General features: G+C 38.7%; 1 protein-coding gene across 2 annotated transcripts in view; it reads left to right on the top strand.

Annotated features, from left to right (window-relative positions):
* The window catches only part of KCMF1 (potassium channel modulatory factor 1), a 78,433-nt gene that overhangs the window by 23,511 nt on the left and 37,841 nt on the right, over positions 1–17,081 (top strand). For both annotated transcript variants that reach the window (XM_045021966.1, XM_045021967.1), the window contains exon 2: positions 13,060–13,227. In XM_045021966.1, coding sequence (XP_044877901.1) covers positions 13,060–13,227 — 168 coding nt within the window. The remainder of the gene's footprint in view (positions 1–13,059; positions 13,228–17,081) is intronic.

Below are 17,081 nucleotides of genomic sequence, written 5' to 3'. Positions count from 1 at the left end.
GTAGAAAAAGGGGAGTCCTGTTAGAAAATGTGTTTTGAGTGTCACGCTAATTTCCACAGCTGTTCTGTCATCTTATTCAGATCAGTAGTTGGAATGATATTGCACAAGACTCCTTCAGGTGTGCTGCTAAAATCCTCAGTGCCTACAAACTTGCTCATTGAACTTTCTGGATTTGCCAATGAGGGTGTGATATTTTGTCTGATCACTTTTTCTCTTCAAAATGGATGTAGTATTTTTACTTTTGTTTATTTCAATAGAGTTGAATCTGGGGTTCTCAATCTGATTTGTCAAGAAATGTAGTTATGTAGGATTATAGGCCATATAACGATCCTTGATCAAATGCATAGGTTTATTTCAGTAGAGAGAGACTGTCAGTACTTTTTGGCTTATTAACTGTCTAGGAAGCATTTTAGAAGCTGGAAACTTCCTGACTGAGATAATTGAATAAGGCCAAAATTATCAGAAGTGTTCATTAATTGTGTGTGCCTTGTTTTTTGAGAGCCCAAGTGGAGGATCCTCTGCCTGATTTTCAGCTAGAGATAAGGAGCTGAACATTTCTGAAGATTTGGCTGTAAATCAATAATAAAGAAGTGATTGTGCTTCCCCTTCCTGGCACACCATAGGAAAATATAAATTAAATGTTGATAAATACTAATCAGAATTAGACTCATGTAGTGTGTGAATGTAGAACATTCATATGAATTCACTTGGGAGTAAACATAAAATGTTACCTACTTCTATAGGTGACAGTTAAGGAATATGGTGACTTATGGGTTGGTTGTTCTTATGATCATGAACAGCACAACATCAGCAGTTTAGCATCTGGATCTTTGGATTGGGCTCAATTAAACTGAAACGAGCCTTGGTTTTTCTTGTTTTCTTTTTTTCTTTTAAATGTCACCTGGTTTGTCACATAAAATAAGAACTGTATTTCCTGTAAATTATAAGTGGACACAGTATATCATTCAGCTGGAGTTCCTGCTGCGTAGTACCAATAAAATGCCATCTTCCTCAGCTGACAAACCATTCATAATTAGGGAGCTAGTGAAACAGTGTTGTGTTTCTAAGAACATTTTTTAAAAAAAGTATTAAATCTTGGTGATTTTCATTAATGGTTTTGGAGAGGCCCAGACTGTGCTTTAGCATGTTTAAGAGGTGGACTTTGTGCTGGTGATGTCATGCCCCTTGCTGGCCAGTCTGGCAGGTGCTATATTATGCACAGATTCTGCATGTTACACTGGCTAAATCCCTGCAACATGGCTGCTTTGAGATCCTTGGATGAAAACTGCTGTAGAAGTGCAGAGTTACTATGTTTTTATGATTGTTTTTGTTGTTACTGGATTCTGAGTTGCTTGGTGCTCCAGAGAAGAATGGTCGGGCCAGGCTATCCAACTCTTCTCACTTCTGCTGCCCCAGTAGAAAGTCTTGCGTTAGAAGAATAAAGGCTCACTTGAATCTTACATAAAGAGGTTCACCTGTTATGCTGCATTACTGTGTCAGGTGGTTCTAGGGAGAGCAACTACCATTGCTTTTGCAGTGTTGAGGCCTGCTGCAAGAGTAAATTAGATGAGTGTCTTCAGGCTGTGCTGTGGGGGGGAGAGAGAGGAAAAAAAAGAGGAAACAGACTGAAAACAACTCAAGAAAAGAGACCCCATGATCTGCATTAGGAAAGAAAATCAGAGTTAAGCTGGGAAGATACAAAAATGAGAGGCATCATAAGTAGGATTGGTAAAAAGTACACAGTGAATGCATTATTAGGTTTTATTTGACAAATACTGTTTTTGTATTATTTAACCAACTCTGGAGCCAGTCATGGCTTTTGGCAAACACATTGTTGGATAAAATACATATTTAATTAATCTAATGTGTTTTAATATTTTTCTGCTGTTTGGCCAGCCCTAGTAGGTACACTGTCAGATGGCTTCCATTTAATTACACACAAAAATTCTGTTAAAAACATGAAGGTTGCAGAGCCAAGCACTCCAAAGTTAGGAAATGCCAGAATTAAGGTTGCCTGTACAAGCTTTGTTTGTTTTCCTTCAGTGTCTGCATTATGATACTGTCTTTAATTACATGATCACAGAATTTTTTTTCCAAAGGACCCAAGTTTCTTTTAGTGCACAGAATGGATAGTGCTCACTTAGTGAGTAGCTATTCAATATTTTTATTTTCTCATTGTTCACTGTGTAGCCCCATGCCACAGTGCACTATTCAAAACCTGCTCTGAAGACAGAATTACAAATTTCCTCATGGGCTTTTCTGTGATGCTCATCACTATATTATGTGATTGCTTCACAACAATAATGCATTTATTTTCACAACACCCCTGTGAGCTGAGGGGGATGATGATATCCTCATTTTACAGATGGGGAACTGGGGCACAGAGATTATGGCCAAAAGTACCCACTAATTTTGGATGCCCAATTTGAGACAACCAGGAGCTGATTTTTTCAGAGTATTTAGCATCATACAGCACTTCATTATATGTTCAAAGCACGGCTCCCATTGACTCCATTTGCAGCTGAGAGTACTCAGCACTTCTGCAAGTCAGACCCCAAGGTTGCAAGTCAGGAACCCAGAAAATGAGGAACATGAGTGACCATTGTGAAAAGTTTGGTTTTAAGTGACCTAGCAACACTGGCACTGATAAAATTCAAGAGCATCCTTTCTCTTCCTGCCCTCCCAGGCCTCATTCCAGCTTCTGCAACAAATGAAACATGCGTTCTCCAAACAACACTCCCCTGTTCTCTGGAAATAGCTTCTCAGTGTGCAGTGGCAGTCAAAAAAAGCTAACGATGTTAGGAACCATTAGGAAAGGGATAGATAATAAGACAGTAAATATAATGCCACTGTGTAAATCCATTGTATTGAATACTGCATGCAGTTCTAGTTGCCCCATCTAAAAAAAGATATATTAAAATTGGAAAAGATACAGAGAAGGGCTACACAAAGGAGTAGGGGTCTAGAAGAGCTTCCATATGAGGAGAGATTAAAAAGACGGGGACTTTTCTGCTTGGAAAAGAGACAGCTAAGGGGGGATATGATAGAAGTCTGTAAAAATCCATGAATGATATGGAGAAAGTGAATGGGGAAATGTTATTTACCTCTTCACATAACACACGAACTAGGGGTTACCCGATTTAAATTAATAGATAGCAGATTTGAAACAAACAAAAGGAAGTACTTCTTCACACAACACAGTGTCAGCTCTGTGGAATTCGTTGCCAGGAGATGTTTTGAAGGCCAAAAGTATAACTGGGTTCAAAAAAGAATGAGTGAAGTTCTTGGAGGATAGATTCATTAATGGCTATTCGCCCAAATAGTCAAAGATGCAACCCCATGCTCTGGTTGTTCCTAAGCCTCTTTCTGTCAGGTGCTGGGACTGTATGACAGGAAATGGATCACTCGATAATTGCCCCCTGTTCCGTTTATTCCCTCTAAACGGTCTAGCATTGGCCATTGTTGGAAGACAGCATACTGGGCTAGATGACAATACTGGCTCAGACCAACGGTCTGTCCTTATGTTCTCCTTTACTACACAGTCCTGATTCATCCTCAGAGTGGGTCCATCCTGTGCTGCGGGGAGAGTCCTGTGTAAAAAATAGTCTTTAATTACATTGTCCTATTCTATCACATATGCATAAGGGGGCCGAATTAAGGTTGCATGGACAACCTTAATTCTGGCATTTTGTACCTTTGGAGTGCTTGATTTTCCTAGAGCTTTTCAAAGAAAAGGTTACCAGAATTTTTTTTTTACACTGTAAACCTATTTTTCTCTAGCCTAGTTCTCTGACATGGCTGAATTGTTTTGGCTACAATTTAAAAAAAAACAAAAACCCATCCTTCAGCCTGAGGCAGACATCCAACATGGGAAATTTCAGCCCAGTGGTTAACATTTGGTGATGTTACAAGCAAATAAAAACAGGGTCTTTTAAAGGGAAGTATCAGGGTAAATAGGTGCTACCAGCCATGCCTACAATATTCTCCAGAATGTAACATTTAAATGCAATACAGACTTGTGTTTTTGCAGGGTTGTGGCTTTGAGGGGTAAGCTCAGCACAGCCTTTTTTAATTCTCGTTTGTAGGCTTACACTGGGATAGTCAAAGGGGCCTGAGGGAGTTTGGTGGCCAACTCCTATTGAATTTCAAAGGGATTTCGCCACCCAACTTGCCTTTTAAAGCGCTCAGTCTTAGTTCGTAGGGTAGTAGATGTCAAGTAAATTTGTCCAGCACCACATATAACTCATGAAGTAAAGCTGGTGTAAATGAGCATGTTCATGCTAAAGAAGGGAATGCTGAGAGAGAGATGGTTCTAACTGTATGTAAAGGGATAGTAGGAGGACAAGGATTCAATTACCCTCATTAGTTGATACAGACAGAGAAAGAAGTTTAAGCTGTGCTTCAGTTTTGTCCGGAAGACTAGCTCTTATAGCATTGTCAGTTATCAAACGTTAAAATAGTGAGAGTATCCACAATCATCACTGCTGCAATATGCTATTAACCAGATCTTGCCTTCATTACCACTGACAGGCAAGGAAAGCTTTCTAGCTAAGTACTACAGCCACAGGAGTCATGTCCATTGTAAATGGTTTACAGGGATCAGTAGAGGATCTTTTCTTTGGTGGGTTTTTTATAAATGGGCTCTTTGCATCCCCGAACATTGCTGAATATCTACTATTTAATACCAGCTGAGACAGAGAGCAAGAAGCCCTACTGCAGTGGTCCTCAAACTGGGGGGCAAGCCCCCTAGGCAGGTGTGGAGGAATGTCCATGTGGGGGCAGGGCAGGGAAGGAGCGCAATGCAGCCCTGCTTTCCCCCCCCCAGCTCCACTCTGGCCCTCACTCCTGGCTGCAGCTTGGCTGCCAGCCCCCACTCTTGGTCCCTGGCTGCAGCGCTGCTCCCAAGTCCCAGCCTGGGGGAGCACAGACACATTCCATTACTGGTAAGGGAGAACATGAGAGGAAAAGTTTGGCTATCACTGCCCTACTGAATCCATTCCATTTCCATTGTGAAGCTGTATGCTTTTTCTCCTATTTCACATTGTGTATGACATGACAAGTAGCTCGTATGAGTTTTACAGTCCTGCCTTATTCTCATTCAGTATGATGTTTACACCATCACACTGAGCGGGATCTTTCCTTTTTAGCTGTGACCCCCAAACTTTGCTACTTCACCCAGATACAGAATTGCTGCACCTGGCAACTTGGAATCCTACATAGGTTCTTAACGTTAGATAACATAATTTGCCTCATGTAAGTCTAGAAGGTGCTGTTGGAGTCCTGCTAGCTTCTTTTTGTTTTTGTTTTTTCGGAGTCATGTCCATTGAAACAGGCATGTCTTTTAATTTGGTTTTGTAGGGATGGATTACCTTGAGTATGCTATCTACCTTCTCTTTTGAAACTGTTACTTTCCCTAATGAAATCTGTTAACTATCCCTAGTATTAAAGTGTACTTGGGGCTAATTGTGGTTTACCACACTTGTGTGATTGAAAAATCTGTCTTCATTCATTTACTGAAGAAGCATTTACTTAAAGGGATTTTGTATGTAAACCCTCAGATTAGACATCTCACTGCTTCATAGGATTTGAATTGAGTTTTAAGTAAACTCAAGAACCATTTTGGGTGTAAACTATATTTCTTTTTAAAGTGACTTTTCTGGTTACTCCTATTTTGGCCAGACAAGTAGGTGAAATTCAGGCTCCCTTTGGCCTGCTTTTGCAGTATTTCACAAAAATAAGACTCCTGTTTAAGAGCTTCTTACCCAAATTGGTCTATAAATTTCATCTCACATAGACTGTTGCCCTTCCGATCTTACACTTTGAGATCTCATAATTTGTTTGATGAGGCTTGGCTACATAAATTGAATGTGAAATAGGTCACATTTATCTGGGCAGGACTAAGCTTTTTCATAGATCATCCTGGTTGTTCATTGCATTTGGAGAGAACTCAAAGGGAGAGTCTGTTCCTTCAGAGACAGCCCAAGTGGCTATTTCTGTGTATCCAGAGTAGTTATTCTTCATTCTCAGATAGAACTTCAGGTCATTCTACAAGATGTGTGGCAGCCTCAGCAGCTTGTCTGTGTTTTTTGTTCTTGTTTTTTTTAATTCAAAACCCAAATTTGGTAGGTAGTCAGGTGGCATTTGAGCCATACTTTTATCCTGCATTTTCTTCCTCTGTTGAAATCAGATCAGATGCTCACTTCAGTCTCATCAATTAAATACTGCTTAGCTCTCCTGTTATGAGTGTTGCTTCTGTAGGTTAATTCCTAGTAGAAAGAATTCCATAAAAGAGGAAGGAATTTTACTTATGACTCACTTGATTTGGAGAAGAACCTACAGTCACAAATGTGAAAGTGGCATTTTAAAAATACTTTAAGCCTCAGCGTAGTTTTTCATCTAAAATAGCTATGCTAAAATATTTGTGTAGTAATTTCTTATGTAAAGTGTTTTCATGCATCAATAAGCAAAAAACGTAATGTGAAAATACTGCTTTCTTTATACTGAAGGAGGGAACAATTTTTTTGTCCATAGACGCTAGTATGTATGTTCTGATTTGTTTCATTAAAAAAAATCTGTTTTGCATTAGTATTATTAATAGATATCAAGAAACCTTAACCTTTTATGAACTGAGAGGATTGCTAGTGAGGTAAAGTATTACCAAAAAAGGGTTTAGGACTGCTGTTTAATCAATTAAAAGTACTATCTTACGCTTTTAGCACACTGCTGCCCTCTAGTGGAACTATCTTGTATTAAAAAAAATACAGTCCCATTTCCATTGGATTGTCAAAAGGGCAGGGGTGGGAAATAAAGCAGAAGGGAGAGAAGAGAGGTAAAACTAGACTAGAGCAAATTCTGATTCTGAAAACAGTAACAAGAAGTTGAGACTAGGGTCTCAGAAGTTAAAAGAATCCGATTCAAAGATCCCAGCTGTAAGACTAAGAGGGGAATTGAGTTGAATTGTCTTCCTTTGCCTTTAAGCAGAGAGAATTGACTAGGCGGGTAGAGGTATGTGCTCATGAAGTGTCAGTAACATTCCAAACTGGAATGTAACTATCTCTTTGCACCTGCTCTCATTGCACATTCATATTTTAGTAATAATTTAGTAGGACATACTGATTTTTTTAAAAAACTTTATTCATTTGGCTCAGCCCACCCAACTGAAAGTGAAAAACATCTACAATTGCTCTCCTGTTGATATAAATTTTTAAAATTCATTGAAAATACAGTTTTAAAATTGCTGTTTCAGTACTTTTCAGTTGTCTCACTGAAAGAGGCATACTGTAAACCATCAGGGGAATACAGTGGAGGAGACTGAAGGACAATTTTCAGTTCAGGTGAAGATTCATAAATGTATATTTAAAAAACACTGACATTAATGTTACAGGGCCTGCTTTGCATTTACATCAAGCGCCCTTTGACACTGAGGCACCTGCCAAAAGCAGCGTAATCAGAATTGCTTTCAGAGTATCTAGATTCTTGCCATACATGGTCTAGTGGTTCTCAACCTTTCCAGAGTACTTTACTCCTTTCAGGAGTCCAATTTGTCTTGTGTACCCCCAAGTTTCACCTCACTTAAAAACTACTTGCTTACAAAATCAGAAATAAAAATACAGAAGTGTCACAGCACACTATCACTGAAAAATAGCTGACATTCTCATTTTTACCATATAATTATAAATCAACTCGAATATAAATATTGTACTTACATTTCAATGCATAGTATATAGAGCAGTATAAACAAGTCACTGTATGAAATTTTAGTTTGTACTAACTTCACTAGTGCTTATTATGTAGCCTCTTGCAAAACTAGGCAAATATTTAGATGAGTTGACATACCCCCGGGAAGACCTCTTTGTGTACCCCAGTTGAGAACCACTGGTCTACAGAATTTTCCCTCTTATTATCCTCTTTTATATTGGGACCCTTCCCCATGCTCATTTTCTCTGTAAAGGTCAAATTTGTATTCTGAGAATTTGTTTGCAGTGTTTAAAGTAAATGGGGAAAAGGATTGGACACAGGAGATAAGCTGACAGACCTGCTGTGCTCACTCTCCTGTCATGTTATCATTAAGATTTTTTAGATAGGGTGGTCTGGATGTAGTGTTGATTTCAGTATGCAGTGCAAAAATCTGTTACTAGATTGTGGGGATTAAAAATTGAAACAAATCCAAGAAATTAAGCTGCTAGCACAACCAGGTTTTTGATCTCCAAAGGTTGACAAACTTTTCTTAAGACTTTCACAAGAAAGGGAATGTGGTTGCTGTGAGGAGGAGGATAATTTGCAGGAGGATCTGAGCAATATCGGTGGGTTGGGGGTGTGAGATTTTGGGCTGTTCTGTGGTAGGCTTTGACCAAGAATGGGAATAATCATAGAAGAGCCAAATCCAGGGCAAAGAGTTTAAAAAAATGGGAGCATAAAATGAGTCTCTTAGTCAATATTTTGGAGCCTAAATAACCTGATTATCAAAAGTGCTGAGCGCCTAGCAGGTTCTGCTGGGTTTAATGGGAGCTCTGGGTATTCAGCGCTTATTTAGGTGATTAAATATTGGCTTAGGCTTCCAAATTTAGGTTCTCATTTGAAAAATATTGGCTCGGGGCTCTTGTATTGAACTAAGAGATAAAAATAGTAATGTTATACCATCGGTTGCAATGTGTTAGAACAGGGATCGGTAGCCTTTGGCCCGTGGCTCGCCAAGATAAGCACCCTGGAGGGCCAGGCTGGTTTGTTTACCTGCCGCGTCCACAGGTTCGGCCGATCATAGCTCCCACTGGCCGCGGTTCGCCACCCCAGGCCAATGGGGGCAGCGGGAAGCGGTGGCCAGCGCATCCCTCGGCCTGTGCTGCTCCCCACAGTCCCCATTGGCCTGGAGCAGCGAACCACAGCCAGTGGGAGCCGTGATCGGCCGGACCTGCAGACGTGGCAGGTAAACAAACCAGGGTGCTTACCCTGACGGGCTGCATGACGGGTTGCCGATCCCTGTGTTAGAAAAATGAGGTGATACTGATCTGGAGTGAAGTGAAGAAATACTGGCATGCAGAGTTATGGAGAGACCTGTATTTTGGATGATGTAATGTTTACATAAGAACGGCCATATTGGGTCAGCCCAAAGCTCCATCTAGCCCAGTATCCTGTCTTCCAACAGTGACCAGTGCCAGGTGCTTCAGAGGGAATGAACAGAACAGGTTGTCCTCCTGTTGTCCATGTTGTGTTCTGGACCTAGAATTGCAAGTAGTAGTAGTGTGATATGGCTTTAGAATTATGATGATGATAATTATTATTTATTTTTTTTGCAGCTTTAGTGTATACATTTTGTAGTTGTTGAAATTTATGAAGGGATCATAAAAAGCTTTGGAACATGCTATTTGAAAATGTTGTGGTATATAAACATTTTTGAGTGCATACATGTGTATTTATTTAATATTTTAACAAAGCTTTAAAAAAAACACAAGCTGTGTTTTCATTTATATTCTCAATTAAGGGTTGTGCCATTATTTTCCCAGAAAGAATACCCAGTGGGTTTTCTTTCTTTTTTTTTATTTTTTTTATTTTTTTTATTTGAACTTCTTTGTCATTCTGAAATGTTTGTGAAGAAAACAGTTTTTGACACTAGAAAGTTTATTTTCCCACTGAAATCTGTGAATGAGTACTCTAAAGAGTTAAAAAGGCTGTGGTAACTTAAGGGTTCTTATTATGACATGAGAAAGTGACAGAACTGTCTAAAAGCCTACAAGGTAAGGGTAATGGGTGGAATCATTTGGTGAATGGAGAGAGGTGCATATCTGGTGGGTGGAATAAACTGTCATTGAATGTTGAAGGAAGAGGAGCGAATGAAATTATGAACTGTTGGAGGGACTGGGCTTAAAGTTTAAAGGCATGGGCAGAGCAATTGATGATGTGGTTCTCTCTAAAGCTGGCGGCTTATCTTTCTAACTGTACTAAGTGTTAAAGGTACTGATAGTAATTGTTCAGTGATCATCAAACATCAGGATGTGAATTTATCTGACTGCATGTACCTGAAGTTGAAGGAAGTGATAGGAAGCAAGCAATTGAGTGAACTGAAGTAATGAAAACAGATGATTCTTCACAATCATTGTGTAAACATTATCAAAAGTTAAATAGCAATATTGAAACTATTCTTGCTTGTCTCAAAAAGTGCAGGAAATAAGTTTCTTCAGCTCCTTCAAGATCAAATGTACCACTGAATGGGATTTCCTCGGTTGATGGGGAAAATCAAAATATTCATGAGTTTGATACTGTAAGTGAGACATTGATACCATCATCTTCATTGAAATATAGATATGATGAAACGCTTAAACACTGTTCCAGGCCATGAGCAATTTAAAGAAATGATTGAAGCACTTTCCCATGGATATACTCTTCCAGGCAGATTTAAATTCACAAGTCCACTAGTAGAATGTGGCAAGTGAAGAAATGAAGGAAAGATTAAAGGAAGAACTAAAAGAATCACTATTCATGCTATTGCACAGTGTCAGAAAAATGACCAGATAATGGCTACAAGTATCCATACAGGGGGAAATCCATTCCTATTCAGTCCTATTGATTCTGAGTCTAAAAAGAAAACCACAGAATGATGTTTAAGCTGTTGAAGACATCACTTGAGAGAAGAGTCTGACAAGGAGATCTTTGCCATTTGCTTAGACAATGAAAATAAAATAAGAGCTTTTGAAGTGCTGTGGCACTAAAATTCCGATGTATGCCATTGAAACCTGATTGAGCATGGAGTAACACCTAACAGAGCTCTAAAACAGACTGGTAATTCAAACATTCTTCAGCAGGCACCATCATTGTTATGGATAATATGATTGGTTGTCCCAGCTTTCCCAATGACTCCTGGTGGAACTCTCAGGAAATTGGTGGCTGCACTTGCAGCCGACTATGAAAAGCATGTACAAATTTGCACTGAGCATGAAAAGGACTTTGATCAACATATGGCACACATTTACACTAGTTCCTTTCTATAGAATCCTGTAATTTACAAAAGCAATTGAAGGAAATTTAGAGATTTGACAGATTACAAGTAGATGACACTCCTGTTGCAGTCTGTGAATTTATCTAATTAACAACAAAGAATTGAAACCACATGGACAACATCACAAAATGCTTAGGAGAAGCTATGAAACCTTTCCATGACATAGCCAACATGACTAATCCTAAATACAAAGTTAGAGCTCAGAATAAGGAAGAAACTGAAAAGTGGCTGATGGAACACTTATTTCCTAGTGTTTTGAAATAGGAAATGTTTTGTGAAGATTTTGTCAAACTGTTACATCAAAAAAATGGAAAATTGTGGAAGTAAAATCACCAAAGACAGTGAATGATTTAATTCAGGATTTTGTCAATTTTTAAAAGACCTACATTCTGGACTAGCTACATCATCACTTGATTGTAATTTTTAGCATCTTCAGATGGTTTTAGTCAAAGCTTCATTACAGGCAGTGTTCTGGGAAAAAAAACAAAAACAAATTACTAAAATTGTGTCTGTATTTAAAAGCACATACAAAAGATTGTACAATTATAACCTCAGAAATGGAGGTTGTTTGTAACTCTGAAATGTTCGTAGCTGAACAAAACGTTGTGATGGTTCTCGCAAGTTAACAACTGAACATTGACTTAATACAGCTTTGAAACTTTACTATGCAAAAGAAAAATGCTACTTTCCCTTTATTTTTAGTAGTCTACGTTTAACACAGTACAGTACTATACAGTAACTCCTCACTTAACGTTGTAGTTATGTTCCTGAAAAATGCGATTTTAAGCGAAATGATGTTAAGCGAATCGAATTTCCCCATAAGAATTAATGTAAATGAGGGGGTTAGGTTCAAGGGAAATTTTTTTCACCAGACAAAAGACTCTCCCTCTTATATATATAAAATACACACACACACAGAGTAAGTTTTAAACAAACAATACTGGTACACGATGATGATGATGATTATGAAGCTTGGTTGAGGTGGAGGAATCAGGGTGGGATATTTCCCAGGGAATGCCTTACTGCTAAATGATGAACTAGCAATTGGCTGAGCCCTCAAGGGTTAACTGTCACACTCTACAAGGCAGCAGGAATGGAGGGAGGGGAGACAGCATCTCAGACAGAGACAAACACAGGGTGTGAGAGAGAGATGCGCATTTCCCCTTAAGTACGCTGACCCTACTCTTAAGTACACTGCCTTGTTAATTAGATTGTCCTGAGCCCTGTCTTATGTCCCCCCTGCTCTATGGTAGACAGGTAAGTGGAGTGCAGGAGCAAAGGGGAGGGAACACCCTGACAGCCCCCCTCTTCCTCTCCCTCCCCCCCCCCCCCCGCAGCAAGCAGGAGTCTGGGGAGCAGCTCCAAGGCAGAGGGGCAGGAGCAGCACATGGCAGTGGCGGGAGGGACAGCTGAACTGTCGCAGTTGATAGCCTGCTGGGCAGCTGCTGCACAGGGAATTTAAGGGAAGGGGGGTGGGGGCTGCTGGTCCACCCTGATTCCAAGCTCCCACCAGCTAGCTGCAATGGGCTGCTCTTCCTGCAAGCAGTGGACAAAGCAGGTGGCTGCCAAATGACATTAGAAGGGAGCATTGCACAACTTTGAACGAGCATATTCCCTAATTGATCAGCAATGTAACAACATTAACCAGACGACTTTGTGAGGAGTTACTGTATTTGCTTTTTTTTTTTTTTTAAATCTCTCTGCTACTGCCTGGTTGTGTACTAGCGGTTCCAGATGAGGTGTGCGGTTGACTGGTCAGTTCGTAACTCTGAGGTTCTATTGTAATCTTAACTAGTTAGTAAACTAGTGATTTGATTGTGTTCTTGTGCTTCACTTGCAGAATTCAGGCTTTTCATTTTGGACAGTGTGCCTTTTTATGTTTGAGGAGTAAATATGCTTAGTCTTATAATACATTATATTTGCATGAAACCTTCCTGGGTGGTTGTTTGTGTGGGGTTTTTTTTGTTTTTTTGCTGCCTTCAGGTGGAGGAAAAATAGCGACAAGCCTGCTTTCCTTCAAAACAAAGTGCAATTACCGCTGTTCATGAGCAATTTTTTTTTGTTTACAGGTGTCAGCTGCGATGCATGTTTAAAAGGAAATTTTCGAGGTCGCAGATACAAGTGTTTAATTTGCTACGATTACGATCTGTGTGCATCTTGTTATGAAAGTGGTGCAACTACAACAAGGCATACAACTGACCATCCAATGCAGTGCATACTAACAAGGGTAGATTTTGGTAAGTGATATCTCGTTGAAATTGTGGTTCTTATTTAGAAGTATATCTAAGTATTGGCATTTTCTGTTTTATCAACATGGTGTTTTGAGCCGCATTATTGAAAAACGAGTCTACAGAATTTAGCTTTTTCTTTTAAAAACATTCTACTGAGGCTTGTTTTTGGTGGCAGCATGTGAAACTTAATTTCTATAGAAAGTCTTTATTTCTGCTTTCTCTTCATTTGACTCTTAGGTTATCTGCTCAGATATTTGAATACATCTGTTAAGGACATCTATCAGTATAAAACAAACTTAATTTTATGGCAAGTTATATCAAAGCTAAATGAAAAAGTTAATACTCTTCTGTAAAGTGTCACTGGCTAAAAGTAATGTAGTGACAAAGATGAGATGGGGAGGGCTGTCATATTTGGTTGTTTCTCTAGGGTTGTTAACACATCAGTGGCAATGCTAGGTTGCTGCTGAATATTGAAAAATTAGCATCAAGTCCTTTTGCTTGGAATACAGTTGAGTGCAACTATTCTAATTAAGACCATTAAATATAAAGATTGGCTTCTGTTCCTTTGTTTCACAATCATGATTTCATAGCACCATATTTGTAATGCTACAGTTATGGCTAAAGAGGTACTTTCATGTTCTTTGGATTAACTTCTTCAGGCTTGTTCTAAATCTTCAGAGTAAATTTTGTATAATTTGATGAAATTCCACTTCGCTGTTATCCATTATCTAAACATGAAAAGTCTTTTCAAGCTTTATGTGAATTTTCAGCTGCTTTTCTTGAGCCTACAAAACTAAAATGGATTGGAATTAAAACTCCTGAGTAGTGTGAAGTTTGAAAAATTACAATTAGATAATAAAGTTATGCATGAGTTGAGTTGTATTGCACGTGTGCAGTACGCTACTTTCCTCTTAGATTCGGTGCTCACAGAGAACAGATAGCTATGCTGTGTATACAAATATAAATTTGCTTCTTCAGGACTTGGCTAGAAGTAATGTGGTGAGCCTAGAAGTAATTCCACTCCCGTCACAAAATCAGTTCTCTATGTAGCTTGAAAATTTAATTACAGTGGTCCAAGAAAGTGACATGTCTTAGAGTCCGAAGTTTGAAATTAAAGTGTTTAACAATGAATATGCTCTCAAATCCAGTGGCATCTGATAACTTGCATATTTTTCTTTTTTCCCTAATTGTGTTATTTAGTTTCCATTTTCTAATGGAAGGGAAAATTAAATACACCACACTACATTAATTCAATGGTATGATTGACCTTTTATAAACATAATTTATAATTTATATAGAACTAAATATATATAACATTTATATTATCTCTATAACATAATTTCAACAGCAGCCATTACTCTGTTACACTGCACATATAGATTAAAATATTAATGTGAGCCTTATGTAAATTTTGGTCTGACTGTGTTTGTGCAACAAGGCTGAGTTACGGTTGGCGTGGGTCCCCCAAGTTTAAATTTCCTAATTGTTATATCTGAGGTTTTAGCAATTTATGTAAACAATTTTTTGTATGAACTTTATTTTAAATAAATAAATAAAACATCTGGACTTTTTTTTTTATATAAGCCTTTAAAGTACATTTTGCCCCCCTAAAATTGGAATGGCTTCTTTGGAAGTCCCTCTGATAAGCAACCACATTTATAGGTTACTGTACTCTGTTAGTTTCTTTAACTCTGTACCAGAAATCTAGGTAGAAGGAGGGCTGGTATCTGTTGTAGGCAGAAACTCTACAGTGAAGCAGAGAGAGGCACAGATCAGAGTAGCTTTAGGGATATCTCTGTTTTCTTTTCTCTTAGTTTCTTGTTTACAATTAGCAAAAAGCAAGTTTCTGTGATTATTTACCATTGTCATGTGATTTGATGTCAGAAGATGACTCTTTTAGAACCAATATGAATAAGAAAAGAAAATACTGAAGTTCAGCCCGTGGCAAGACTTTTGATTTGATTAAACCCACGGAACATCCTGAATGGAAGAAGCACATCACTGGATTTTGAATCACAACAAAGCTTATTGTCAGACAATACAAGTACAGGTCATCTCGTTAATTTGTGCATTACAGTGTGAAGCAGTATTTACAAGTCTTTTGCTTTCACTTCAGAGGGATTGAGGAAGAACTATGATGACCTACTTAAAATGTTTAAGCCTGACATTCCAAAAAGCAATGTTGTGTGAAAACATGATTTTTACTGAAGTGTGCAGACGCTTAGAGTGTGGAAACCTTTATAAGGCTTCTTATATAACCAAGGAGAGGATATGACTTTGGTATCAGGAAAGACCTTAGGAGATCGTCTAGTATTTGGGATTTTAAACAAGGAACTTTGAGAAGAATTACAGTTCATGTTGGAACTAACTCTGGAACAGGTGATGCAGCTGGCACAACAATCTGAACTAACAAGTCACCCAGCAAGAACATAGTGGAAGCATGGTGAAAGTAGGAAAGAAAACACTCCCCTGGGGAGAAAGTTCAGTAACATTGAAAGAAAGAAAGAAAGAAAGAAAGAAAGAAAGAAAGAAAGAAAGAAAGAAAAGAAAAGAGAGAAAAAGCCTTAGGGGCACTGAGTTCTGCCACATTTCTGCCTGCAAATGCAGCAACGTAGAAAACACGAGAAGTGAATGTCTTTGTAGCCTGTGGAAGAATGTGCAGGAAATGGAAGAGTAAAGGATGCTGGGGAAAATGTATGAAGTAAAGGTTACAGGGTGGTATCCCAGCAATAGACTGGTGCCTATTTCCTGGGATCTGTGTGCAGGGACATTTGAACAGTTTTTTAAAAAAAAATAAAAAAATCAGTCACTTATTGTGACTGGGGTCCTAGTGGGGGCCAGCTGTGGTCACTCAATTAGGGTGAACTGCAAAGAATGGGGCAGACAATCTGCAAAAAGCTGGTGGATATTCCAATACTTAGATTTACCAGGCCAACACAAAACAGCTTATTTATTACCTTACTGGTTTCTCAGAAGTACAGACAACACAGTTCCCTTAAAATGATCCAGCTTCTCGCCTCCATCCAGGTACCTAAGTCAAATATGATGATTTCTGAAAATCTTACTTCATCATATAAAAGAAAAGGTTCTACGAATCCCAAAGGATCGGACAATTACATCTTAACCAAATACACACTGCAGCCAACTCTTATTAACTAAACTAAAATGTATTAAAAAAACAAAACAGAGGGAGTATGGTTAAAAGATCAATATACATACAGACATGAGTTAAATTCATTGAGTTGCATATTCATAGCAGAGATGGTGAGCTTTGTAGTTGCAGAGTTCTTTCAGAAATAGTTCATAGGTTATAGCCCAATGTCCAAATATCCTATTCAGGGTGTACCAGCATAACTGGGACCTCAGTCTTGGGGCTCAAACTTCCCCTGATGAAGTTTAAGGAGATCTGAAATGACAGAATCAGAATCCAAGGATCTTTTATACAATTCATGTCTTTTGACAAGGTGGAGTTCAGAAGGTAATTAGAATGACTTTGAAGGAGGTCCGTCACGGGTACTTAGCTATAGAATTAACATAAGGGAATTTGCTTGTTCCTCCACCATTCACAGATTATTTGCTGTATGTTTCAAAGAGTGATGAATACAGCGATATCCCGTGTTTACAATCCATTTAAATGATAGGATGTTCTTTTGACCTCTGAATTATCAGAATACAGCATGCTGGAGATTGTTGATTACATTGTCGGCACTACTCATACATATGTAAATAAACAAAAACACAAACGTTATCTCCCCATCTGTCTTTTGAGGGTTATTTATTTTGCAGGATGCATGCATCACACTTACGTCTTAGAATCAATTTTGAATTGAAAGGCAGGAATTCCAGCCCCTAGTTGGAAG

The sequence above is a fragment of the Mauremys mutica genome, chromosome 6 (assembly GCF_020497125.1).
Source record: "Mauremys mutica isolate MM-2020 ecotype Southern chromosome 6, ASM2049712v1, whole genome shotgun sequence".
Taxonomy (NCBI): domain Eukaryota; kingdom Metazoa; phylum Chordata; order Testudines; family Geoemydidae; genus Mauremys; species Mauremys mutica.
Note: the sequence above shows the minus strand (reverse complement) of the source record. Positions and strands in the feature narration are given on the sequence as shown.